Below are 26398 nucleotides of genomic sequence, written 5' to 3'. Positions count from 1 at the left end.
ATTGTGGAATTTACAGCGTAAGGTAAAGAAAATATATGGTATGTCTCATGTGGAAATACTGCTGTCTTACTTTAATTAGCTTAAACACATAATTTTATACCTTTTTTTAATGTTTGTTTATTTTTGAGAGACAGACAGGGTGTGAGCTGGGGAGGGGCAGAGAGAGAGGGAGACACAGAATCGGAAGCAGGCTCCAGGCTCTGAGCCATTAGCCCAGAGCCCGACGCGGGGCTGGAACTCACGGACCGCGAGATCGTGACCCAAGCTGAAGTCGGACGCTTAACTGACTGAACCACCCAGGCGCCCCATAAACACATAATTTTTATAGCACCAATTTGTGATGGTTCATTTTAACACCCGCCCTTCTCAGTCTTACGCAGGGAAGTACGTGCCAGCCCTTGCACACTATATCCATACATTGAACCCCGTGATGACAACGAAAATCAACCTGAAAGGAGTTGCTATTGGGGATGCGTATTCTGATCCCGAATCAGTAGGTGTCTCCTTTTTCTTTTCTGTTCTGTCCCTGAAAAGATTAAATCCCCTTTAGTCAAATGGAGGCTCCTCTTACCTTAGAGACCTAACTTGGTAGAAGGAAATAGTGTTGCCCAGTTGATTTTCTAATGATTGAAATCTTCCAATTTGTACAAAATGTTTTAAGCTGTCAACTCCCTATGTCAGCCTAGATTGGGTGTGAGTGCGAATGTGGGGCACGCACGTGTGGGTGATACGTTTGTGTGAATTTTGTGCACATGTGGGTTGTGTGTGTATGCTCGTGGTATGTGTGGGCATTGTGTGTGGTATGTGTATTGTGTATGTTTGTACGTGTTGTGTACGTGTTTGTGTGTTCTGTGAGATCTGTGTGTGTGTGTGTGTGTGTGTGTGTGTGTGTGTAATTGTCTTGCTTGGCTAATTTCAGTACCCACTCGATGAATTACAAAGGGTTATTTCATCAAGCAAGTGGGTCCCTAACTTCTCTCTTTCTCTCCGTGTGGCATTTGTGTTTCTCTTCTCTCCTCAGATCATAGGGGGCTATGCAACATTCCTGTACCAAATTGGCTTATTGGATGAGAAGCAGAGAAAGTACTTCCAGAAGCAGTGTGATGACTGCGTGAAATACATCAGGGAGGAGAAGTGGTTTCAAGCCTTTGAAGTGAGTTCTGGGGCCTGCGTTGCCCTGGAGCAATGAGAACCATCTGAGGAGGGTCCTAGAATCCCCGTGGCACTCAGGCATTTTGTTGTTGTTAGGGAAGGTCTATCTGGGATGCTGTCTGAGCTCAGGAGGCAGATGTGTGGGTTGGAAATGGAGAAAAGAACTGTCCCGGCCTCTTTGAATTTACTTGGGCTGTATTTTAAACCTTCGATCACCTTGGAGTGTTTATCTAACTGTGTCTTTCATTAACTGTTTTGATTTCTTTAAATGCTGTGTAGCCCTAAAGGCATACCCTATCACAAGGAAATCAGAAGAAAGGCTACCCAGAAAGTGGGTGCATGTGCTTCAACCTATGCTCTATCCACACACAGTGTTTCAGCTGGAGAAGTGGCCCCAGTGTGTAACAAATGTCACACGTTCCTGTGCGTCAGGAACAAAGGTTATGAAGTATAGAAACCAGCACCTTTTACAGAGGGCCTCTGGTGTTTGTAAATATTGTCACATTACTTCCCCAAAGCTGAATTTGAGGATCAAATAATATGGGTATATTCCTCACCCTTTTTGTTGGGGGGAGAGTTATTTCAAATCTGAGACTGTATACTAGATAGTAAGACATTCGGGGTTTTGTTTGGGTTTGATTTGGTTTTGCCAGTGCACACAAAGACCGTGTATCCACAGTCTTCCTGAAGGGTTTTTGTTTTGTTTTGTTTTCTTTCCTTTTGTTTTGCTGCTTTTGCCATAGAGCCATCATGTTTTCTACACGAGTAAACGAGGCAAGGATTGCATTTTGAGGACTTCGGTCTTTTTGTTATTGGGAGCACATCCTGTATCATTAATGCTGAGGCCTGGTATTAGCAGTCTTCTAGGCACTGAAAGTCAGCTGGTTCAGATCAAAACGAGAGACATACAAACTTAGAAGGGGGTAACAAATATAAAATGCTCCATTTTATAAGTAAGGGCGCCTGGTGTGGCTACAGAGTGTGGATTCAGAATCCTGTGCAATTGTCAATGCCAAGGAAGAGGGATCTTATGGGGACAGGGAGGCCTGCCTTTCAACTTGCGATGACTATTTTCAGTCTAGTGTTAGGCTGTCTGTTGTAGTAAGCGGAAAGGGTGAAAGGATTGAACCGTTAGAATTTAAAATTAATATCAAATTTTACATCATGTGAGACCAATAAGCAAGTGAGATATTTGATGTGTTTGTGAGGAAGCATCCAAGAATTATCGATGTTAAGAGGAAAAACATCTGATTGGCCCTGAGGGATAAGGAAAGCAGAAAAGATGTCCATGATGCATGATGCGGTAGCCTGAGCACCCACAGGTTTAGTGAAACAGTTGACAAGTTCAGGTTATTCTTTGCATTCGGAGGTAATGAGGAGACGCCCTATAAGGTTAGAGTTTCTGCCAAACTAGATTCATCAGGAAAAAAAATGCAGAAAGACACCAAAGTACAGTACAAAACAAAACGAAAACAAAAACAACAAAACCTGAAATCTTTGAAGGTATGCAATGTCTCTGTGACCATCGGTCCAATATTTGGAGTGATGAATTAACATAAAAACCTTTGTTTTTTTCAAGGGAAATAGATAAAATGGTACTTGGGAAAGTAAGCAAGTACTCGTCAAATGTGTTTCAGTATATGCGATAGAAGTCTCCCAAGAAATCCTGAGACCCGAGAGAATACAAATGTCAAAATCACAGGCCTAAATAATAGAGCCTGTTTGATGCTCTGGTCGCTTAAAATGATTTAGTTAATCAAAGAGCGGTAACTCAGAGCTGGAGGGAACTTTATAGATCATCCTCTGCCCTTACACACACACACACACACACACACACACACACGTCCACACTTCCTTGGGGAGGAGGCTAAGGCCCAGAGGGCCTGCCTTCAATTGCCAGAAGCCACTTAATAGATTCTGGAAGGCCTAGAGCTAGAATCCACCCCACCCCGACACCATTCCCACCCCAGTATTTCTCCTGTGGTTTCAGGCAGTCTATAAAAATCCTGGGACAGGGGCACCTGGGTGGCTCAATCGGTTAAGCACTGACTTCGGCTCAGGTCTCATGATCTCGTGGTCTGTGAGTTTGAGCCCCATGCCGGGCTGTGCTGACAGTGTGGAGCCTAGAGCCTGCTTCAGATTCTGTGTGTCTCCCTCTCTCACTGCCCCTCCCCTGCTCATGCTCTTTCTCTCTCAACGATGAGTAAACATTAAAAAATTTTTTTTAAATAAAAAGATAAAAATAAAAATCCTGGGACATTTAGACATTCTGCAAGGTGCACAGTGGCCCATCTCTGGTCCTGTATTGTCTCCCTTATCATGACAATGTTCTGGATCACAGAGTTCTTTTTGTGAAGCAAGTTTCAACCAGAAACTGGATTTCACAGGTCTGGACCACCTACCTTCTTTATTTGTTTGATAACAAATGATTTTTTACTCTGAAATCAGATCCATGCTTAAGGATTGAATTCATCTTCTGTTGGTGTTGATAATTTCTAAAGATAAATACCCCGAATGCTGCATCCATTCAGGACTACCGCTGGCCTACAGTGTTCCCTCTGCATGGACAATTTAGAAAAGGGCGTCTCCCTCTGGGCTGACATAGTCCTATGGATTCAGGACTTGGCAAGTGGACACCACCATTGTATGAGCTATCTCATACATGAGCCATGACATGGCTCACACAATGGCTGTTTCTCCAAATGCAGCCCAAACCTAGTTATCCAGCTTGGCAAGCAGAACTTTGGCTGGTTCTCCAGCCCTTCTCACCCCTTCACCAGGCATCCCCATGACGTGCACAATCTGCACAGCCAGAGCCAGTGGTCCTGAGTGACCGTGGCATTGCTGGAGCATACTTACTGCCTCCTCTCCTTTCTACAGCGATGATCCTTTTCATACATGGTCCCTAGGCCTGTGGCCCTAGTAACTTGGATTAATTAACTTTGATAAAGAAAACGAATCTAATGCAATAATAAAATTTTGTATTAAACCCAAGAGCATGGCCAGAAAGAATTGAAGACTAGGAGAGACCTCAGTGTGACCCTTGGGGAGCTAGGGTGTGTGTGGTAGAACACATGGGCTGAAGAGGCGTGGCCTGGGCTTGAATCTCAAGTCTGACGTTATTAGTAAGGCGTCCTTGGCAAGTGGCTTAACGTCTGTGTGCCTGTTTCCTCCCCTGTAGAACTAGGATATTGGTAACCTATATTCTTTCCTTGTAAGAAAACCTAAAATCGCACCTGATCGTCGATTTTGAAAATGTGCCGAGTTCATCCTTTTACAAGAGCTCCTTACAGACTCAGTTTCCTCATCCCAAAACGTCCCAGTGTTCTCAATCTCTTTTATGACAATCCCTTTCATCTTCTTGCCCTACCCCACAGTCTGCTTCAGCCCTGCTGCTGCCGCTCTCCCCACCCCCCACCCCCCACCCCCACCCCCCACGCAGGGGCTGGGTTCTTTCTTACCTACTCTGTAAGGCACTTGGTTAGGAGGTTAGAGGGGGTGTCCTTGATCCTCAGTGCTACTTCTAGATCATATCCTTCTGGAAGCTCTGAGTGTTGACTCTCATATCCTCACATGATACCACCCACCACTTTTTTTTTTAATGTTTATTTTTGAGAGGTGGGGGGAGGAGCAGAGAGGGGCGGGGGAGACACAGAATCCGCAGCAGGCTCCAGGCTCTGAGCTGTCAGCGCAGAGCCCGACGCGGGGCTCAGACTCACAGACCACGAGATCATGACCTGAGCTGAAGTTGGACACTCAACTGAGTGAGCCACCCAGGCGCCCCACCACCCACCACTTATTGTTGTAGTTACCTACAACCCTCTGGCTTTCTCCTTCTCATCCTCTGAGTATTATAGCTCCTGCCTCACTGTCCTTCTCTCTCAAGGGTATCATGCTTGCCATTGTTTCTAGTGATCACACTATCTGCATGAATGACCCTTTTAATACCTGGCCCCTTAGTTCTTTAGCTTCCTCTCTTTTAGTGATCTTGTTCTCCTCTTTACCTTAGCTGTTCAGTCCCCCTCCCAAAAACAAGTCTGCAAATCACTCCACGATCTCAGATTCCCATTGTGCCAGCTCACTTTTCTGAATATACAAACTCAAATAACTGTCCTGCAACCCCACTGTCTTCCGGTCCATTGATCCTACTACAGTTTCAGGATCCTTAACCCCTCTAAATCTTAGCTTCTCTAATTACCCGACTGAAATTCAAGGTCAGTCCACCTCCTTTGGCTGGACCGCCATCCTGGCTACAAGTGCCACTCTAGCACCCCACGCCTGCCTCTGTGCAGCTGCACGTGACTGGAGAAGAGCACACAACCACCGCTCTCACCTCTGCTGATGACCACTTTTTAAGGTCAGGAGTCCAAAGGGAACTTCCACCAACTCCAAGCACCTGCGCATTTGTCCATACCCTCTGCCCTCTCTCCTCAAACTGTGGGTGAGTGGTCAGCCATCCGTGTTACGGCTGTCCTTCCCGACAAGCTCACTCCCACAGTCGGGGCTTTGGGCTCACTGTTTCCCCTGCCTGGAATGTTATTTCCCTAGATGTCTCCATGGTCTACTTCCTTCCTTCCAACAGGTGTTTACTCAAATGCCACTTTCTCAGTGAGACCTCTGTTTCCTCCTCCCTGCGGCATCCGTGCTCACACACACACACACACACACACACACACATAGGCCCACACACCCCCATGACATTCCCTACTCTTCTCTTTACTTTTCTCCTTAGGACTTCTCACGCTTACCTTACTGCATGTTTTGCCTATGAGTGCTTGCTTATTGTCCTCCTCTAGAATATAAGCTACAGTAGGGAGGACTTTTGCTCTGTCGTGTTCACAGGGCCGTGTCCCCAATGCCTGAGACAGTGTCTAGCACAGAGAAGATGTGCAATAAAAGGTTGTTGAACAAAACAATGGAGGAGTGTCAACGCAATGACAAATGTCTGTACGTTTTTACCTACCCTGATGTTTTCCTTGTTTCTTTCTTCCCTCTCTCCCGACCTAGGTACTGGATAAACTACTAGATGGTGACTTAACAAACAATCCTTCTTACTTCCAGAATGTCACAGGATGTCCTAGTTACTATAACCTGTTACAATGCAAGGTAATGAGTGCAACAGTTTACAAACTATACTAGTGTTTGCTTAAACCTTTTGGTAACACCAAACGTCCTTCAACTTGAGAAATACTATAGCTGGGATGGGGGGTGGGAGGGGGGTAGGTGATGGGTGTTGAAGAGGGCATCTTTTGGGATGAGCACTGGGTGTTGTATGGAAACCAATCTGACAATAAATTTCATATATTAAAAAAAAAGAGAGAGAGAGAAATACTATAGCTGACTTTATACTAGATAAATATGTCCTAACTGTAGTGCATTATTTGGTCTACTAATCTGTAGGATTTTTTCCCCCACTGATGTTGTATATGTTATAATCTGACCATCAAGAATGTATGATATTTCAGATAACGCAGAACAATCTCTGATTAACACAGTTTCCCCCCAGTAGAACTTGTGATACAAAAGTTCTTTTGTCAAGGATAGGCCAGGATTGCAGTTCTGGGTATTAGGTTCCAGAACGCCAAGACTGTAGTGAATTTCTTGAAAGTGTCCACATTATTTGTTCTGTACTTAAGGCAGCTTGGATAATCAAAACTGCCAAAGCCTTTATGAAAATATTTGCTTTGTCTTACTTTTAACTTAAGAAGGTTTGTGTGCTTAGTATGGCCCTCACTTAAAGCTCTCTGGAATATTTCTTAAAGTATTCAAGTAGTTTTCTTTCATAAAAGCAGGCCAAAGTTGATGTCTTTTGTGAAGAATTAATCAAATATAACCAAGGGAGCCAAAGTGGGGATTTGGATTTGTACAGTCTTTGTCTAGTGTATATGACAATGTATCTTGTTTTTAAAATTGCCTTATTTATTAACTATTTCATAAATAAAATACAAAGCTAATTTCAATAGAATTTGCTAACCCTGTGGTTTTGGATCTAGAGTCTACCAAGAGGAAAACATATGGTAGGCAAGAGAGAAACAGAATTTGTAATTACATTTCTTTTTCCCTTACAAAGTAATGTATTCAACAAATCAGCAAAAATTGATGATGCACAAAATTATTGATCTCAAACTCTAAGTTTTTTTATGATTTTTGTCATTTTTTAAAATAGCACTTACTCCTTCTTCTTTTAGTATGATGAATATCACAGACTTTTCAATACCACAGACTTTTATGCAATATTTTTTTTTAAATAAGGATCATGGACAACTTTTCTTTTGTCTGATGTCCTTCATAAGGTATCATCTTTTTTTACACTTGGTATATTTCCCCCCTTCAATTATGGTTAGCTGATTATTTTCTATGTATGGTTTTAATAAACAGAAGAACATGCAAAAGGAAGCCCAGCTTTTAGTCCGCCATGCCACCGCCCCGGCTCCTGTGGTCTATTTGACCCTCCTCCTGAAGAGCCTTCGACAAGAAGCAAATTGCTTTTGATAATCTCACCTCTTCCGTTTTTCCGGTCTTGGCCTCAAGCGGGGCTGTTGATTGGAGTCATAGACTGCAGAAGTTTCCTTACTGAGAAAGGAAAATTGGCTATTAGGCTCTGAAGGTATCAGATCATCCAGTTTTACTGTCAGTAACATTTAAATTACCTCACAACCCCCAAGTTAAAAATGTCAGGATGGAGACCAGAGTTAACAGCCATGTCTCATCTTGTCCATGATGGTTTATGTTCTGAGAAATTTGAAGCTTTCCCAGCACGTTGTTCCTGTCACCAAGTCATGTTCTCTGATATTTTTCTGATGTCTCCTTCCGCCAGGAACCCGAGGACCAAAATTACTATGGGAAATTTTTGTCCCTCCCACAAGTGAGACAAGCCATCCACGTGGGAAACCGGACTTTTAGTGATGGATCCCAAGTTGAAAAGTACATGCGAGAAGATACAGTAAAGTCCGTTAAGCTATGGTTAGCTGAAATCATGGATAATTATAAGGTAAGAGGGTTACTTCTTTTACTGTTGATTTCAAGAACTTTTTAGATTATCTAGAGCAGAGGTGACTTTCTTTTGTTTGTAATTTGACGTCCGCCATGTTTTTATCTTTAAGATATTTTACAAATGTAAATAACAGCTCCCCTACTGTTTGATTTCGTTGAATTACGGTTTTTTTTCTTTCTAATTAAATCACTGTCCCCTGATAGTTCCTTAAAATGGAATTCTCTTTGGCACATGCCACCTCTCATCATTTCTTGAGAAAAGAAGTACAGCAGAGCCAAGATGTTGATTGGCCTGTGGAAGCCGATTTTGCCTTATTGCCTGCTTTATAATATTAATCCCCATGAAGTCAGGAATAAATGCAGTCAACTGGTTATTCCAAAAGATGCATTTTACCTAATAATTGTATTCATTCCCATTGCTTAGCCACCATTTTTTCAGTATCTACGTTAAGTCCAAGAGCGTGCTAGGCTGTCAGGTTGAAACAATGAATGAGAAAGTCTCTGTCTTGAGGAGTATAGATTCAAGTACTTCGTTGTCTGAGATGTTCTGCCTGATTTGGTGCTGGATGTACCAAAGGAAAGTGAAAGCGTGAAGCCCTGAAAATTCAGGCAAAGGGGTCACGGATCCTAGAATTCTCACCGTGAGGGATGGGCACCAAGAGCAAGTGATGGAGGGAAGAGTCATCCTGTGAATTTCTTTGCTGCTCCTTTATTCTCACTTTCTTCTCTGATCTTCTTGGGCTCTTATCATCTGTCCCAGGCGTGGTATATGGGCCAGCTCTGCAGGGTAAGTGTGCTCATGATCGAGATCACCACCCGAGGTGATCCACTTCCTCTCTATTTCCTGGCAGAGGCAAGAGTAATGTTTGAGATGAACCAAAAACAGGGCAGCTGGTCTCCAGCACAAATTGTATAAATTAGAAAAAAGGCAACCTCACCTCAGGATACTTTAGTTCCACTGGTCAAAAAATTCTCCAAATATATTGCTTTAATTTGACCCAAACCCTTTACTACCATTTTCTGCATGAGGAATACACAGGTCTACGATGTCTCTATTAGGAATACTTTCCCTGAGGATTATTCAGGCTACAGCTGTCATTACCATGTAAGGGAGTCCATCACCACACGTACCCTTACTAGATTGTGTTTTGAAATATGCCAGACCTAGAAGGCCCCATTTTTTTTTTTTTTGATGATTTGAGTCCCTAGACATACATGCAGCCTTTACTGAAAATAATCTAAGGCCAATGCCATGCAGTCTACAAATCCATTACAAATTTGCAGAACTTCATGAAATGCTTTCTAGGAAAGAAAGGGTCTGGCTGGATGAGGTCAGAATTTCAACCATCCTTGCGTTTGGTTCTTTTGGGGGGTCCTTCATGCTTGCCAGTTGGAGACTTCTCTGCACACCTGTTTAAAGCACTTAGCTGGCCGTCCTCTTCTGCCAGCTCTCAGACCATGTTGTCTCTACAACTATGGGCACACTTAGAACACTGTACTGCCATTACAGGCTGTCATTTCCAGCACTGGAGCAGATCTAAAGAATGAATGAACGAATGAATGAAAAATAAGTTCCATAAATTAGTGATACATCAAAAATATATCTTATGAACTTTTCCATAAATCATTAGATTTTATCTACAAATTTATTAGGCCATAAAGAGCTGAACGCTTGTGTTTTCAAGGCATAAGCAATAGACTATAATATAACATCAAAGAATGCAAAGTGGGTTTTTTTGAGGGGAGAGCAAATAAGGAAGTTTGTACATTTTTTTGTGCCCTTGGGAGATACATTTTCTCACTGTATACATTTAACTAGAATAGGGTTCTTTTCTCAGCCACGTGAGGATAGATAGGGTGGACCGTGCATCTCCCCTGAGAATATAAACTCTCCTGATACTGGCTAATTGCCGTGGAGTATCCATGGAGTATCCATTTATCTTAACTGATAAAGACTACATTGACTAAAAACGACCCAATATTTTGATATGTAGACTTCTCTGTCCTTGTTTCCCATGTGTCTTAAGCCAACCGATATAAATTTTAATGAAATCAGAATATTTTTGAGACTTGAAGCTCTGAATCACTTGTTAGATAAAAAAGAGAATAGATTAGTGGTACAGATAAACCATGTTTCCATAAAGAAAGAGAACAAAATGTGCAGTCAGTCCGAATGCAGACTCAAAATGGCGCTTCTAAAGCAGACTATGTATTTTGCTACCGCTGAGGTTGCCTCCAGGGCAACGATGGTCTTTGGCTTGTCTGTTAATGGTGGTGAACCTCAATGTATATGCAATAGAATCAGAACAACCTACATTGGCTTAAAACATTAGTACCCTCAAAGTTATATTTATGCAAGTCTCAGTGCTAATTTGTCATAGAAAACAGTGCACATGTTTCTATTCATAGGAGCTTGGAGGTCTTGTTCCAGTACCAGATTCACTTTAGGCAACACGAAGTATCTCTGATGGGCTGAGGAGACCTTCGACAGTTTCTGGGAACTAATAGAACTCCTGGCCACATCAGTTTCTGTGTGGACTGCATAAACATATAATCATTTTCTGGCAATGCCTTACAGGGAATGTGTATTCAAAGTCATTCTCTTTCATTAACTTCAGATCTTTGGGCAGTAAATTGAAATATATTAGCAGTTTTCAAAATAACTAGGAAGAGAAATAATCTCTTGGACTATTGGAATTCTTCATGATTCAATCGAAGTCACAATATTATCAGGAATTTTAGGAGTCGGCTGTGTTGTAGAGAATGGTGGTTATGAACATGGGTTCTCAAATATTTTGAGTTTGAATTCTGGTTCCCCATTCACTGGCTGTGTCCCCTTGGAGGAAGATACTTAAACTCTCTGTTCTTCAGCTTTCTCATCCATAAAAGGAGAATAATCATAGCACTTGTAGGTGAGTTCTTGTGAGAACGTAAATAGATTACGTATGTGAAAACACTTAGAACAGTGACTGATGGTTAGAAAGTACTTGAAAATATAAGCTATTATCAATGATGTTCAACAAATTTTAGCAAAAGTCCTTAAGCATGTGCTATATATAAAAGTTATATAGGAAACCCTGGAAAACACAAAAATAAGAAAGACTTAACAGACTTTTGGTTTCTAGTCCAGCATGTAAGGAGCTTAGAAGTTACCACTCGATCCCAAGAACAAGTAAAAAGTTAAACAAACTGAAAAAGTCAACAACTCTTCTTAGATCTGTGAGAAAAGTGAGGTCAGAGGGCAAACCACTTCTCCACAAATTAGAAAGAGGCCGATACCACAACTTAATCCAAGCAGAAACTTCCATAGGAACGAATGCCAGGGTAGGAAAGCCTGCACTGTAAGTTTTCACAATAAGAAAATGAACAACCCCATTAAAAAGAAAAATAGTCAAAGACTTTAACGGACCCAAGGCTTTTTGTTTTTTAATTAAAAATTTTTTTTAATGTTTATGCATTTTTGAGAGTCAGAGAGAGGGTTTGAGTGGGGGAGAGGCAGAGAGGGAGACACAGAATCTGAAGCAGGCCTCAGGCTCTGAGCTGTCAGCACAGAGCCCGACACAGGGCTCAAATCCATGAACCATGAGATAGTGACCTGAACCAAAGTCCAGCGCTTAACCAACTGAGCCACCAGGCCCAGTCTTAAGACCTTCACCTCACTCAAGAAGATATGCAGGTGGGATGGACGCATATGCAGAGATGTTCAACATGATATATGCCATTAGGGAATTGCAAATTTAAACCATAAGATACCACTACATACCTGTTAGAATGACCCAAATCCAAAACACTGACAACACCAAATGCTAGGGAGGATATGGAGTAATAGGAACTCTTATTCATTGCTGGTGGGAATGCAAATTTGTACAGAACCTTGGCAGTCCATTTGTGTGTTTGTTGTAAAACTAAACAGCTCTTACCGTATGATGCACTAATCATACTCTTGGGTATTTACCCAAGTGAGTTGAAAACTCATGTCCACACAAAACCCTTCATGCAGATGTTTGCAGCAGCGTTATTCATGATTGCCAAAACTTAGAAGCAACAAGATGCCCTTTAGTAGGTGAGCAGGTGACCTGTAGTGTAGACAATGGACAGTATTACTCAGCGCTAAAAAGAATGAGCTATCAAGCCATGAAAAGACATAGAGGAGACTTAAATGAAAGAAGTCAGTATGAGAAAGCTACATACGGTATGTTCCAACTATATGAGATTCTGAAAAGGACAAAAGTATGGAGACAGTAACGGGTTCACTTCTTGCCAGGGGTTAGGGAGGAGGGTGAGGTGAATAGGCAGGGTGTAGAAGATCTTTAGGACAGTGAAACTATTCTGTATGATCTTACAGTGATGGAGACATGTCATTATACATTCGTCAAAATCCATAAAATACACAATACCACAAGTGAACCCTAATGTAAACTAGGGGCTTTGAGTGATAATGATGTATTAGTGTAGGTTCATGTGTTGTAACGAATGTACCACTGTGGTGGGGGAAGTCGATGGTGGGGGAGTTTGTGCGTACGTGGGGACAGGGGATGTAATGGATTTGTCTGCTCTATTTTGCTGTATGCCGAAACTGCTCTAAGAAGGAAAGCTTATGAGTTAAAAAGCGAAAAGACTTGATTGTCTGCCTAGTGAAAAAGCTAGTTACCAGTAGAGTTGATAAAAGGTAGACTCATTTTCTGCTTCCAGCACAATGATAAAGTAGACACTGAAAGACCCCTTCGTTGAACTACAACTAAATTCAGAGCAAATTACAACAAACGTGATTGCGATGCTTTTAACTGAAGGAGACCTCAAAGGGAAAAACAAAACAAAACAAAACAAAACGGAAAAAAAAAAACAGAAAAGAAAAACAAAATATAGAGAACTGAATCCTGTGGAGCAGGAGTAATATAATACAGGGTGACCCTGAGAATCAGTGTCCTCAGCTCTGCAATTGGTGACAGAGCCATGGGCCCCAGTAAGGTGAAGTTGCTACCCTGAGAGCCTGGCACGAAGCCGGTGACATATGGAGGGGCTAATTGGTCCCCTGTGGTAGTGCACTCTGGCAACCAATAGAAGCCAATATACCTGTATTTTGGCCTTTCAGATTTTTGTTAGCTAAGTTTGACACAAATGTAATCTCATAATCAAAAATCACCCAGTATGCTGGGAAACAGGCTACCCATTGCTGAGGATAAGCGGAAGCAATTATAAAACGTGGAGCCATCCAAGTCACCTCCGGTGTAGGAAATATGAGGCACAGAATAGAGAATAACTAGGTATGAAATATTTACACGCATAGAAATGGAGTTGAAAATAAGCAATGAACAAGGAACCATCAAGTAGGGCTAGGCCAATTTGAAGGAGAACCAGTAAGAGCTGTTAAAAATGAAAAATACAGTTGTTGTGTTTAAAGCCCAGTGCTTGCGATAAAGAACAGATTAGACATTGCTGCCAATAAGATTCACGGGTTAGAAGAAATTAACCAAAATGGAACACAGTAAGACAGAGAAGAGTTGAACAAAATGATTAGTGACATTGATTTAATGAATGTATATAAATCTCTAAACGTAATAATCAGCAAGTCTCAAATATTTTAAAGAATTTGCATCATACAGCCCATATTCTCTGACCATATACCATTAGTTTAAAAATCAAAAATAACAGTATACATTAAAATGTCAAAAAATACAAATGAAAATGTAAATCTGTGTAACTTAGGTATCAAAAATGTAACGTTCAAAAAAGGATGAAAACTACATGTATAGTGATTTAAAAGGCAATGCAGTATCACTAGAAAAAAAACTTACGGCAACAAATTTTAAGCAGATAAAATGGGCAGAATTCTTGGAAAATAGAATTTACAAACACTGATTCAAGGAGTAATAGAAAACCGTAATGGTCCTTAACCATTGAATAAATTGAGTCAATAGGTGAAAATTGCACCACAAAAAAACACCATACCAACAGGGTTGTATATGTAAATTCTGCCTTTCATGAACTAGATTAATCCAATTTTATACAGACTTTTTTACAGAGAACAGAAAAAAAGAAAATACTACTCAAATTGTTCTAGGGCACTATCATGTTGTTACCAAAAACATTTAAGGAAGAAGATGGAAAACTCTAGAACAATCTCACTTACGGGCATGTATGTAAAAGTCCTAAACAGGATATTAAAACAACCTGATCTACCAATCAATAAAAAAGGTCAAGTTTAGTTGATCCCGTGTATACAAGGACACTTTTGTATTAGAAATTCTATCATAGGGACACTTGGGTGGCTCAGTCGGTTAAGCGGTTAACCCCACTTCAGTTCGGGTTATGATCGCAAGGTCCTTGGGTTCGAGCCCCACATCGGGCTCTGTGCTGACAGCTCAGAGCCTGGAGCCTGCTTTGGATTCTGTGTCTGCCTCTATCTCTGCTACCCGCCCCCACCCCCACTCACACTCTGTCTCTCTGTGTCTCTCAAAACTGAGTAAACATTAAAAATTTTTAAAAAAGAAATTCTATCGTAAAATTCACCACACTAAAATTTTAACTTTTTTAAATGTTTATTTTTTTTTTCAACGTTTTTTTTTTTTTTTTTAATTTATTTTTGGGACAGAGAGAGACAGAGCATGAACGGGGGAGGGGCAGAGAGAGAGGGAGACACAGAATCGGAAACAGGCTCCAGGCTCTGAGCCATCAGCCCAGAGCCTGACGCGGGGCTCAAACTCACGGACCGCGAGATCGTGACCTGGCTGAAGTCGGACGCTTAACCGACTGCGCCACCCAGGCGCCCCTAAGTGTTTATTTTTGAGAGAGACAGAGACAGAGTGCAAGCAGGAGAGGGGCAGAGAGAGAGGCAGACACAGAATCCGGATCGCGGTTCAGGCTCTGAGCTGGCAGCACAGAGCCTGAGATGCAGCTCAGACTCACAAACTGCAAAATCATGACCTGAGCTGAAGTTGGACACTTAACGGACTGAGCCACCCGGGTGCCCCACCACACTAAAATTTTAAAAAGGAAAAACATTTTTGTTTGATCTAAATAGATGCGAAAAGTGGATTTGATAGAATTAAAATGCGCTTACGATAAGATTTTTGGCAAACTGGTAACAATATCTGTATTAGTTTCTTATGGCTACTATAATACCATTACCACAGACTTGATGACATAAACTACAGAAATTTATTTTCTCATAGTTCTGGAGAATAGAAATCAAAATGTCAGCAAGGACCCATTCCCTTTAGAGGCTCTGTGGGATAATACATTCCTTGTCACTTCCAGTTTCTGGTGGCTCTTAGCCTTCCTTGGCTTGTGGCCACATCATTCTAATCTCCGTCTCTGTGGTCACATTGACTTCTTCTGGTCTATGGTCAAATATCCTTCTGCCTCCCTCCTATAAGGAGGCATTTTAGGGACTGCATTTAGGGACATTCTGGATAATCCAGGATAATCTCCCGAAATGCTTAATTTAGTCACATCTGCAAAGTTTGTCTTCCTCCTTTGTTACTTCGTTCCTTTCTTCCTTTTTTATTTGCTACATAAAGTAACATTTACAGGTACCAGGGATTAGGATTGAGTATCTTTGAGAAGGGGCGATTATTCAGCCTAGCACAGTATGAGACTTCCTTGACTTGATAAAAAATCTACCAAAAGCCTACAATAAGGATTATTCTGTTTCATAAAACAGAACACACATTGCTTTAGAATCAGAGTCCATTATGGTATGAACAAATGAATTAAAAAATGGATGGAGGGATATTCCCATTACTAAATGTATAAGGAATAATGGAATCATTATTTGGCAAATAGTACAGAAATAGTTGTTTCAGGCAAGAATCACTAATGGATGCTAAATTCAGTGAGTGAAACTATGATGAGAAACAGGGTATCAATGTCGTCTCAAAGTATTCCCCTTCAAAATATTTATGATGAAAGGAAAAAATTAGTAACTTTACAGTAGAGAAACCTGGCATGTAGGAACCAAATGATCTCAGTTAACATTACCATTAATGAGACAAATCAATATTATATGCCTCTGATGTATTGTACTAAGAAGACACAATAACATTAATGTGATATTCTTTCAAAAAATGTCTAAGAGGGATTTGATCATGAGGAAACACCAGGCAAACTAAAATTGGGGGACATTTCACAAAATAATTGCTAGTACTGGTCAAAAGGTCACGAAAAACCAAAGACGAAGAAGAAGAGGAAGAGGATGAAGAGAAAGAAGAGGAAGAAGGTTGAGAAAGAAGAAGGAGGAGAGGGAAGGAAGGAAGGAAGGAAGGAAGGAAGGAAGGAAGGAAGGAAGAGAGAAAGAAGAAAAGAAGACAAACAAAACCCAACCTGAGGGACTAAGGAGACTTGAAACCTAAATACATACAATGCATGACCTTTTATTGGATCTAGGACCCTAAAAAGCTTATTAGGTGACAAATGGAAAATTTTAATAAAATCTGTAGAATAGGAAATGGTTTATATCAATATTAATTTTCTGGCCTTAATGAGTTCATGGTGATTATGTTAGATGTTAATAATTTGAAGGCTACATAAAGGGTACGCAGAAATTCTTTGTACTATATAACAGCTTTATTGAGGATACACTTCACATACTGCAGAATTTACCCATTTAAAATGTTCAGATCTGTGGTTTTTAGGATATTACCACTATTTAATTTCAGAACATTTTCGTCATGTCCCAAAAAAATCCCTTATCTTTTAGCAGTAACGCCCACATTGTCCCTCTCTTCAGCTCCCAGCAACTATTACTCTACCCTTTCTATGGATTCGCCTATTTTAGACATTGTTCTATAAATGGAAGCCCGTAACATGTGGCCTTTTGTGACTGGCCTCATTCACTTAGCATAATACTTTCAGGTTCATCCACGTAGCTTGTGTCAGTATTTCATTCATTTTTATTGCCAAATAATATTCCGTTGCATGGATATGCCCCATTTAATTCATCCATTCATCAGTTGTTCCCACTTTTTGATTATTATGACTAATGCTGCTATGAGCATTCATGTGCAAGTTTTTGTGTGGACATGTGTTTTCAATTCTCTCTCAATTCTCTTGGCCATATCCATAGGAATGGAATTTCTGGGTCATATGGTAACTCTACATCTAACATTTTGAAGAACTGCCAAACTTTCCAAAGTGGCTGCGCCATTTTGCAATTTCCCCAGCAATGGATGAGAGTTTGAATTTCTCCACATCTTTGTCAACACTTTGACATTTTGAGTATGAACTATCCCTTTGTGGTTTTGACTGCCGTGTCTCTAATGACTAATGATGTTGAACATCTTTCCATGTGCTTTTCATTGTTCATTTTTGTAAATTCTTGGGAGAAATGTCTCTTCAAGTCCTTTACCCATTTATTAATTCAGTTATTTGCCTTTTTATTGTTGAGTTGTGGGAGTTCTTGAAGTATTCTGAATATTAATTAGTCCTTCATCCAGTATAGGATTTGGAAATATTGTCTCCCATTCTGTGGACTGTATTTTCATTTTCTTGGTGGTGTCCATTGAAGCCCCAAAGTTTTCAATTCTGATGAAGTCCAATTTGTCTCTGTTTTCTTTTGTCACTTAATGCTTTTGCTAGTATATCTAAGAAACCAGTGCCTAACTCGAGGTAACAAAGATTTATTCCTATGTTTTCTTTTGGGTTTTATAGTTTTGGCTATTTTTTGTCATTAAAGGAAATTAATAAACCACAGATGAATGCAACAACATAAGGACTCGTAGCTATGGAAGAATACATACAGAACGAACCACGAACACAAGCCAAAATAAATAATATGTTATTTGGAGATACGTATATATGTAGCAAAACTTTTTTCAAAAGTAAGGAAATTCTAAACCTCAACTTCAGGACAGTGGTTCTCTCTGGGGGGTAGACAGAGGGTTGGCACAGAGAAGTGCTCTGGGTATATTCAGTGGTATTGGTAACATACCAGTTCTTAGGATGGCTGGTGCATTTGTGGATGTCTGTTTATTATTACGCTTCCTCACCTCAGATACAGTATAATATATTCTTTTATATATATATATATATATATATATATATATATATATGGTATTCATAATAAAATTTTGAAGGAGCCAGACTGTGATTAGTGCTTTGCAGAGGTTTAATTGACCATGTTTTGAGCATGTGGACTGCTTAGTATGGCCATGCCTTTAAACTCCTTCAGCATATGACAGAGATTTGCAAGACATTATCGTGGAGGCAAAGACAGACACCCATCTACTCGCAGAGACTTCCATCACTTTTCCTCACGGGTAGACATTGGTGACATAATCTGAAATAGCAGGTCATCAAAATAATCTTTTCCCACCTGGCCCTATAGGCCTATTGGTGGGCAACAAATTTACCTTACAAATCATATTCTAGTCCAGCTCCCTGATAGTGGTATCCAGGTGTGTTCAGTGTCAGAATTTAAATTTTCCCTTTCACTTCCAAAGCTGTAAAATTCTATTTATCTCATCGACAATAAGCATAATAAGGGCAGTCATCTTACCTTATTGTTCACCACTCTATACAAGACCTAGCACTGTGTCTGACATATACCGGGCACTCAGTAAACTTTGATGATGAAAGAATTGTCATGGGAAAAAGGCAGTAAGGTCAAAAGGCTTGGCAGAGAGTAGATGTTGCTTCATACATTTTACTTCCTTTAATTTGCCCTTCTCTTACCATTGTGAAACTGCACTTCCTTGTTGGTTATGGGGTACATCGCTCCTTTTGCTTTAGAAGCACCTGGGGAGGCTTGGGGTGCCTGGGTGGCTCAGTCGGTTGAGCGTCCGACTTCGGCTCAAGTCATGATCTCACGGTTCATGAGTTCGAGCCCCGCGTCGGGCTCTGTGCTGACAGCTCAGGGCCTGGAGCCTGCTTGGGATTCTGTGTCTGCTTCTCTCTCCGCTCCTCCCCTGCTCACACTCTGTCTCTCTCTCAAAAATAAATAAATATTTTAAAAAAAGAAACACCTGGGGAGCCTCAAACAAAACAAAACAAAAACCCTAATCATGGCCCACTCCACCAAATGTTCTGATTTAGTTGCCTAGTATAGCAACTACCACATAGGGTGCAATAAACTTGGAAGGAAAGGCAGGAAAAAGGACAAAATCACAGAAACAAGACAGGTGGTTTGTTCATTTATATCATAATAGGTCTTTACAATGAGCTCCTGTTTGATTTTAGTAACTGCAGATAATTCACCAGTCTGATTGCCATTGATTATATTATGTGTATTATGTTCCTTCCTCTTTAAGCAGAATCACACACACACACACACACACACACATATACTTTCATACATTGATTATAAGATGTATCTTGATTTTTAAACGAATAAAATGTGGTAGGGTGTGGAGGGTATCTCTAGAATCTAGGAAATGCAGCCCGTACTCCATAAGAGCTATTGGCTCTGAATACCTTGCTCTTTGTAGAACCCTGTGCCCTGGTCCCTAGGCCTTTCTGATAAAGAAATTACACTGTTCTTGTGATGATTCTTTAAAAATCTGAATATGTTTGGGGCGCCTGAGTGGCTCAGTCTGTTAAGCGTCCGACTTCAGGTCGTGATCTCACAGTCCTTGAGTTCGAGTCCCGCGTCGGGCTCTGTGCTGACAGCTCGGAGACTGGGGCCTGCTTCAGATTCTGTGTCTCCCTCTCTCTCTCTGACCCTCCCCTGTTCATGCTCTGTCTCTCTCTGTCTCAAAAATAAATAAAAACATTAAAAAATATTTTTTTATTTTTTTAATAATTTTTTTTAACGTTTATTTATTTTTGAGACAGAGAGAGACAGAGCATGAACGGGGGAGGGTCAGAGAGAGAGAGGGAGACACAGAATCTGAAACAGGCCCCAGGCTCCGAGCTGTCAGCACAGAGCCCGATGCGGGGCTTGAACTCACGAACAGCGAGATCACGACCTGAGCCGAAGTTGGACGCTTAACCGACTGAGCCACCCAGGAGCCCCCCAAAAATATTTTTTTTTAAAGAAAAATCTGAATATGTTTTTAACCTCCCTTTCTCTGTCTGGTTATAGTTCTTGCCTTCCACAAAATATATAAGCTATATTTTCAAAGACTAAATGTGCACAAGAGAGAGAATGCAAGGGGGCGTGTGTGTGTGGCAGTGGGGGCAGGGGTGGATTTCCTGTGTGAAACCATTATTTCAATGAACGGGAGTTCCAGCTCTAAGGGTCATTTGGATCCAAATCAAAGCAGTGACCTTGGATTTGAAGTTGCTTCTGTTGCTAAATTGGAAGACCACTGCAGTTTCAAGAGGTACATCTCCAAATGCCACTTCTTACCTCCACATGCTTGTATTTTTAAAGGTTAAATTGCCCTGGGGTAGGGCTCAGTTTGCTGTGTTTGAAAGTTCATCTTGTCAGGAAATTGTAAATATAAAGTTACATTTCCCTGTCATTTATCATTCTGCAGCTCATTAAATTTCAACTAATTGCATCTTCAGAATTCAGGACCTTAATGTTTCTCAGCTTTACCACCAGATGAAAAAGCTTAACACCCAGGTCATTAGAGTTCTATTAACTTATCCTAGGCTATCAAAAGATCTTCGTTTAGAAATGGGCAGGTCCTGATTAGTGAATGTGAGTTAGAAATTTGAAAGGGAGATATTTCTAGCAAATCTAACTCATTTTAGTGGTCATTCTAATTGCTTGTGACATTTTCCTTAATGACATCTTCTGATGGCAAAATGGCTATGGCAACAGTGGCCAGGAAACTAGATTTGATAAATGTCTAGCATCCAAGAAAACTTTAACACTTAAATGGGTCTGATTCTTCAACTTCTTAGTTGGACTCTAAGCTTCCACAAAGCATGATGGGAAAAGTCAGCCTTTGTTGACTGTAAGCTGCTGTGATCACTTTTCTTCCAAACCCTTTGAAGACAATGAAGGGATACCAGCACCCGTTCTATGAAAAGCTTCCGGAAGGAGGGAGTAGCTCCCAGTGAAATACAACTAAAGAGAGGGAAGCTAATCCTGGGACATTTGTTTTATGTAATCGTAGCCTAGAGACAAGCAACCACCACTTTACAGACAAATAAAAATAGCATACATTTGAAAATCAATTTATACTGCAGAGTTCATTATGTATTCATTTTTCCTGTTTCAGTTATAATCCAAGTGCAGGAGTAGTACTAATGTTTTTATGAGCCGAACTTCTTCTGGGCTCCTTTAATTTTTAAGCATTTCAATGAATAAAAGGGAAAGAGAATACTCATAAATTATGAAACAGACTTTGATTTCACCCAAACTTGTCATGCTTTTGATGCCTTTTCTTGTTTGTCGTTTAAATTTATGTTGGGACCAGGGGCGCCTTGGTGGCTTAGTCAGTTAAGCGTCCGACCTCGGCTCAGGTCATGATCTCATGGTTCGTGGGTTTAAGCCCCGGCTCACAGCCTGGAGCCTGCTTCAGATTCTGTGTCTCCTTCTTTCTCTGTCCCTCCCCTGCTCACACTCTGTTTCTCTCTCTCTCAAAAATAAATGAACATTAAAAAATTAAATTTATGTTGGGATGAAATGTTTAAATGACAACCAACACATATTTTTATTTTCTTACTTCTTTAAGTTGTGTGAAAATACATGCCACGTAAATTGGTTTGTTTTCCATTGCTTTGCCTGGTAAGCACCGTAATCATGTTGCAAGGGCTTTATTTTGTTGTGTGAAGGTACCTCATGCTCAAAACATTACAAGGTACATTTGTGATTTATGGCGATAGGAAAAGTAGAATTTAATCTGGAGTTACCCAAATACGGCAGGGGGAGGGTGGTATGAGGAGAAAGATAATAAATGACGATACCATTTGCTAGGTAGGCTCCAGGGATCTAAAAATCAATAAGCAAAGAAATGCATATTTAAATCCAGTTGCCAGGAAATCCAACTGCTGTGACATAAAGGCAATTATATCAGTTGACTTTACTTTGAAAAGATAAACAGGGAAAGAGTGAGGAGAGTAGTCCTTTCTGGATACAGTGAGGAGTATCTCTTGTGCAATAAATGTCACCACACGGCAGTAGCTTCCCCATCTGTAGTCCTCACTCATGCCATAGTATAATAGGAAAACATGCAAAAACAATGACAGAAATGCTGTAAAACACCGGACCATCGGAAACCGGTATGGGAGGAAAATAGGAAAGCTTTAGTTTGTTTTTTTTTTTTAATTTTAAAAAAAGGAAATAAAAAAAAAATAAGCTCTGCTAATGTTTAGTAGGTGGATTGGCACTGGGCACTTATGTGGTCTGTATGTTAGAGAGTCACCTAGCAGCTGTGACGGAGCCAGAATACAGAGCCAGTGTTTTGGTTTTTCTAACCTTCGCCATCATCACTTGAGCCCATTTGCCTCCAGGATCTGACTCCGGGTTTAGTGCTTTTTCCACGTGAGTTTCCTCTTCTGCCATCAGAATGTGACTTAATTCAGTGGCAGTGGACCTTGTCTATTGGTTCAAAAGGGGAGGCAGTGTTCGCGCCCTTCCTGCGGCCTGAGGAAACCATATTCGCAGCCTCTGGGAATTAGACTTATAGGAGTGGCTTTTCTGGCTCTTTGGATGAGTGCCTACTTACTCTTGTCCTCTTCTGATATGAAGGCAAAGTAATCCTCATTTGCAGGGAACTGGAACTTTCTCAGGCTGGAAGGGAAGTTTGTGCTGGGAGAAGAGAATGTGGACGGGTTGACGCGTGTCAAAGGCCAGCCGGAATCCGAAGTGGACCGCACTTTGCTGAGTGTTCTACTCACGGGGTAGTGGAGGGCCTGCCTTGCCACTGTCCATATTCCCTTTGGGAGTGTCTGAGCACTTCTGAACTGATGCCCGTTAAGGTCATTTGGTACTTCTCCTGTGACAAGACCACCCTGCTTTCTGTTAGTCTTTGGGATAGCTTCAGCAGGAGGTCATTTCTCTGCCCTGCCCAGGCAGAAGAGAGAGCAGGCAACGGTGACATTGCACGGTGGCAGGGGCTCCGCTTCCCTGTTTTGTCCTCTCGAAGACCTTGGTGGACCCACTCAATTTTGTGGCAGTGCTATTTGCTTTTGAACTTGAGTGACCGCGATGTGGAAGAGCCGGGAGCTGGAAGGGGACTCGAACGTGTCCTGTAGCTCCTGTCTTCCTGTAAAAACTGAGGCTGTAGGAACGACTTCTACTCTCGCCCATGAACTCTTTTCCAGTTTCCTTAGTCCTGCTCAATGAACTGCTGATTGCTCCTCTAAGAGTGGCTGTCCTTGGAAGTTGTGCCTGTCATTTGGCAACTGTTGACAAAGGGACAGATTTTCTTCGCAGGGTATGCCAAACCCAAGGTATAATGGCGTCTGTCCAATAGAAATATAACGCAAGCCACATATGTAATCTTAAATTTTTCGAGAAGAAACATTAAAAATACATAAAGACATAGGTGAAATTAATTTTAATAACATTTCTTTAACCCAATATACCCAAAATGTTATCAACACGCAATCAATATTAAGAAATTATTGAGAGAGGCGCCTGAGTGGCTCAGTCGGTTAAGCCTCCGACTCTTGATTTCAACTCGGGTCACGATCTCATAGTTTGTGAGCTCGAGCCCTGCATTAAGCTCTGTGCTGACAGAGGGAGCCTGCTTGGGATTTTCTCTCTTCCCCTTTCTCTGCCCCTCCCCAGCTTGCATATGTGCTTGCTCGCACATGATCTCTCCCGAAATAAATAAATAAACATTAAAAAAGAAATTATTGAGATATTTTACATTCTTTTCTTTGTACCAAGCCATCACAGTTCCAGTGTGTATCTTAGACTTATAGCACATCTCAATTTAGACTAGCCATGTTTCAGCCACATGTAGCTGGTTGCCACTGTATTGATTAGTGTAGGTCAATATCTGTGGACTTAATTATTATAAATTATAGCATTTTTTATTTGTTCCATGGGGCTGTTTCTTGTTGCTTGGGTTGAGTGCAAATGTGTACTCATTAATGAAGTCCGTTTAATAATGGGGAAAGAGGAAAGATTTGGCCCCTTGGCCTACCTTTCAGTAGAATAATAACATTGGCAAGCATGAGACAGTCTTTGGAGATGACCCTTGGTGTGATCTTGAAGCTGACATTCTGATGACCAGGAGGACAATTCCTCTCTCGAGAGGCTTGTCTGGGGGAATGGACAGTCCTGCTCCGGGAGCAATTTCAGTTTGTTAATCCAGTTATTGTAATGAGGGTCAGAGACGACTCTTAAGAGGTTAGGAAATCAGGAAAAGACTCCGAGAGCAGACCCTGAAGAAGAAGCCGAGTAAAGAATCCCCTCAAGTGGGCCCCCATGACTTTTCTATTCAAACTGGAGGAAATGCATTATTCTGGGTCATTATTAGAAGTAATTTTAAGTGTGCTATTCTAGGTAGTTAAATTTTCTTTCAGAGAGCTCAGGGTCGCGGTGATGGCTTGCTGGATCCTTTTCAAGTTGGCTTTGCTTTCTTGTTCCCCTCGCAAAGCAACTGAATTATTTAGTTAAGTTGCAAGAAAGCAGAAATCATTTTCTTTGGCCAAAAGACATTATTTGTATAATCACCGGACACTCACTCAAACTTGTTTCTCCCCTTTCGTTTTTCTTTACTCGTCTTGGCAAAACCAGCTGGTAGGGGAATGGCGGGCACATGGGGGTGTTTATTCTAAGTTCATTTCCCCCTCTGTCTTTGTCTTCCCTTTTCCTTAAACCTGGAAGCAAATTACATCCCTTTTGAAGAACAGCTTGGTTGCAGAAGTGACTACTGTTTCATTCAATCGTTGCACAATTTTCCACCAGTCCTCTCTAGGCAGGCCCTGGGGATGCAGGCTTCCTGAGCATGGCAGTCCTATATCCCCACAGAATCCCCAGGAGAAGTAGGGCCAAAAGCACAAGCGGTGGGTAGGTAGGGTTGAGGCATTGTCCACGAAAGGATAACAACTCTGCCTCCAGTCGGGAACATTTCTTGAACGTTACACTCTGCAGCTGAAATTTAGTTTTTCCTTTGCAGTTGAGTTTTTGGGAAACCCTCGGGAATTACCCTGGGTCGAAGTGGATATTAGTGAAGTTAATTCTCTTCTGTTCAGGAGAAAGGCACTGGTGGGTCATGTTAATTGCTTCAGGCAGAAAAGAACTCCCAGCTACATTGGAGTTTGTAATAGAAAAATGATAAGTAAGGCGGCCAGGAGAGGAAGTGTGGAGGGCTGCTTTGTAGAAGTTTCATTGATTTAGCATCTGTAGGGAAAGCTTCTCTTAAAAAAATTTTTTTTTTTATTAGTGAACAGGAGAACATTCAAAACTAAGACAGATAGCGGCCAACTGGGAATGCTGTGCAGCCTGGAATAGCTTAGGCTGCTGTTCAATCATTTCCCCAAACAGGAAACCACAAAATGTTAGAGATTAAGGTCACTAGATCATTGGGAAAAGAGCATAACTTTGTCTGCAAAGTATTATGATGGATTGTAAATGGGCCAAAATATAAGCATAAATCTTTCGTCTAAAAATGCAACAATAAAAATCCAGCCTTCTCGCAAAGCACAGTTTGCTTTCCTGTCATACTTCTGCCCCTTCGGCAGCATTTCAGAAATTGTCCTAATAAGTGGAGGAACAAAGTGGGGGAAACAGAGAGAAAACCTTTGTGTTCTCTGTGGGTGACATGTGTGTTTCGGTTTGGGTTTTTAAAAAAGAAGCTATCGTTTAGATCAGTAAGTGGCCCTCACGTGATTTATTTTCAGTCTTGCGCTTTTCTACCGGTGACAATGAAAATATATCAAAATCACATTCATATACATTTCTTCCCCAAATCTCTTCTTTCAAGTGTTCAGTTGTATAGCCACCATGAAAAAGCACAGATGTCTTTTTCCACCTGTGAGTATCACATGGGACCTCCCAACTTGAAGTCAAAATCTGATTTCAGAAGGCATGGGGTCTTTTTACTGGACTCTGCAGGTAAACTGGTCTGCAGCTATCTTCGGCTAACAGTTGGTTGCTTTTTATCTGCCTGGAAAATATTTACCCTTCAGGAGTATAGACTGTGTAAAATAAGGTTAATTATCTGATTCTGTTCGTCAGATCTTTACAAAGGAGGGGTTTTCTTGCTGAGAGACTTAAATCCATGAAAAAGAAACTGATTTAGGGGTGCCTGGGTGGCTCTGTCAGTTAAGCATCTGACTTCGGCTCAGGTCATGATCTCGTGGTTCACAGTTCAAGCCCCGCGTCGGGAGCTCAGAGTCTGGATCCCGCTTTGGATTCTGTGTCTCCCTCTCTCTGTTCCTCCCCTGCTTACACCCTGTCTTGCTC

The 26398-nt window shown here is 41.2% G+C and overlaps 1 protein-coding gene across 3 annotated transcripts in view; it reads left to right on the top strand.

Annotated features, from left to right (window-relative positions):
* Window positions 1-26398, top strand: part of CPVL (carboxypeptidase vitellogenic like) — a 127742-nt gene that overhangs the window by 60300 nt on the left and 41044 nt on the right. For 2 of the 3 annotated variants that reach the window (XM_049642936.1, XM_049642935.1), the window contains exons 8-11: window positions 371-493; window positions 1022-1153; window positions 6160-6258; window positions 7970-8143. In XM_049642936.1, coding sequence (XP_049498893.1) covers window positions 371-493; window positions 1022-1153; window positions 6160-6258; window positions 7970-8143 — 528 coding nt within the window. The remainder of the gene's footprint in view (window positions 1-370; window positions 494-1021; window positions 1154-6159; window positions 6259-7969; window positions 8144-26398) is intronic. The other variant, XM_049642937.1, reaches the window with a different exon arrangement.

The sequence above is a fragment of the Panthera uncia genome, chromosome A2 (genome assembly GCF_023721935.1).
Source record: "Panthera uncia isolate 11264 chromosome A2, Puncia_PCG_1.0, whole genome shotgun sequence".
NCBI classification, from domain to species: domain Eukaryota; kingdom Metazoa; phylum Chordata; class Mammalia; order Carnivora; family Felidae; genus Panthera; species Panthera uncia.
Note: the sequence above shows the minus strand (reverse complement) of the source record. Positions and strands in the feature narration are given on the sequence as shown.